Source organism: Sinocyclocheilus rhinocerous, unplaced genomic scaffold, assembly GCF_001515625.1.
Source record: "Sinocyclocheilus rhinocerous isolate Xijiao unplaced genomic scaffold, SAMN03320098_v1.1 scaffold4777, whole genome shotgun sequence".
Lineage (NCBI taxonomy): Eukaryota > Metazoa > Chordata > Actinopteri > Cypriniformes > Cyprinidae > Sinocyclocheilus > Sinocyclocheilus rhinocerous.
In genome coordinates, this window is record NW_015665893.1 from 93,729 (window position 1) to 95,855 (window position 2,127).

The 2,127-nt window shown below is 35.3% G+C and overlaps 1 protein-coding gene across 1 annotated transcript in view; it reads left to right on the forward strand.

The window, feature by feature from the left end:
• Positions 1 to 1,541, forward strand: part of LOC107731656 (lisH domain-containing protein ARMC9-like) — a 7,852-nt gene extending 6,311 nt beyond the window's left edge. The window contains exon 8 of the mRNA XM_016542803.1: positions 1,333 to 1,541. Within this exon, the coding sequence (XP_016398289.1) occupies positions 1,333 to 1,380 (48 nt within the window). The 3' untranslated portion in view covers positions 1,381 to 1,541. The remainder of the gene's footprint in view (positions 1 to 1,332) is intronic.
• The last annotated feature ends 586 nt before the right edge of the window (positions 1,542 to 2,127 follow it).

The window sequence follows — 2,127 nt, forward strand, 5'->3', positions numbered from 1 at the left end:
GCAGTGCCTGAAAATAGTCCCCAGCTAGGTAACTTCCAACGGAAGTCACGCTCCCTGTGCAAGCAGGTGGTCACGTTGGTTATGTTGACGGAAGTTAGCCTATTTTCAGGCGCTGCGTAATATCATTGCGCCTGCTGCACCCATGGTACGGCAGCAAAGTTCCTTGATTATTATGCCGGAATGAGAGTATAGTTCCTAGCCATATCGGCCTAGAAAATCGCAGCTTTTCATTTTCCGTCGGTCTTAGTACACGATGTAACTACAGAAGAGTCAAGTTTTAAATAGGAAAAATATCGAAACTCTTTGGTCATTTTTGAGCGAGATGCTAACGGTCTAATCAGATTCAATGATCTATGCTAAGCTACAGCTAAAAGTGCTACCGCCAGACCCGGAGATCGGCTGAATGGATTAGAAAACGGTAAAACTCAACTGTTTAACTCTAGGGGAGTTGGAAAATGAGCCTATTTTTTTTCAAAAAGGAGTGTGCCTTTAAGGATGTTCACACAGAACAAGTTTTTGCATTCCAATGCATTTTTGTTTTTTTTTGTAAACATGTTAGAAGAACACGTTTGGCCACTGTTCCACGTGTTTTTGCATAAAAAAAATCCATTGTCATTATTCTCAATGGTGATTCATTACTGTAACAATATTAAAAAGATTGTGTGTGTGTGTGTTAAAATCAGCAAAATTTAAAGTGACAAACACTACCATAATCTGTCATTTTCAATTATTTTAATTACATTATGGTAATGACCATTTTTATATATCGAGACAATGCATTTTTGTAACAATGAGATTTTTATAGATTATGGTAATGACAATTTGCAGGGAAATGTGCTTAAATGTCATAAATATAATGTCACGATGACACAAATCTAAAATAAGCTTTATTTTAAGTACAATATGATTTATCTTATTTTTCTTGACATTGCGTGTTTTGTGTGTGTGTGTGTGTGTGTGTGTGTGTGTGTGTGTTTCACATTTTTTTAAACATAAAAACATTTGAATTGCTTTCACATTTACCATGTACTGAATTTTTGCAGCTGGAATTTAAAAAATTTTTTATCTATTGCTTTTATCATATGTATTTTATGTTTTGTTTTCAGTTTCTATCATGGTTTAGTAACTTAAAGCAACCCAAAATATTTTGGTTTGTAACATTTTCCCTACAAAACCCAACATTTTTCACATCGGGACCCTAAAAAGAGTCACATAGTGGTGGGATAATCTGACATTGCCTAAAATGTTTTGATATTTACATGCTTTTGCAGCTAGTGTATCCTTAATCATATTTTCCTGTGTGTTTGTGTGTCTGACCATCTGCTCATGAAGGGATATTACTCTATGAGTCCTTATGATGATGGATATGTAAGTTGCTGAATGTTTCATCATATTTCTCCCTGCCTCCCTGGTCTTGCCTGTATGACCGTGAGCCCTGCCTGTCCTCTTTCTCCTTTGTATTTCGTCCCGAAGCCCTCTACTTCATCTAGTTCCCATTAAATTGCCCTAGTGTCACGGGACGAACGTCCTTGTTCAGTCTTAAGAATGCTGTGCTTTGTCCGACAGTCATGTACATTGTAGCTGAATCCCGAAGGAAGCACATAACACTGATTGCTTTGAAGACCGTGTTTCACTTGTCTTCAGTTCCCCAGAGTGAGCAGTATACATACAAAACTGTCACAGCAAGGGCATACATTCAGTATGGGTCATAGGATTGAATCGGTCATATCATGATTTTTTTTTTTTTTTCCCTTTTTAAATAATCTGCGACTTCCTGGCGTCAGGTAAAAAAAAAAAAAACAGGACCGCCTACATTTACATATCAACATGCCAACTTTTTGTTTAGAAACTAGAGCCACCGGGCAATGGAGAAGGAAAAAGGAAAAACTTTGCCCTTTGCACAGAATACATAAATAATACACCAAAAATAAATAAATAATTTGCAGATGATGTATTCAACTCTTCAAAAGAAGTCTTTTTTTTTATTTATTTTCTTTTTTTTTAAAGGTTTTTACATTCAATTTGTTGTAAGGATATTTTAGCAAGACGGTAATGATAATAGTAAGTAGTATATAATAATAATAATAATTATATACATGTAATTATTACATCCTTAAAACAAGATCA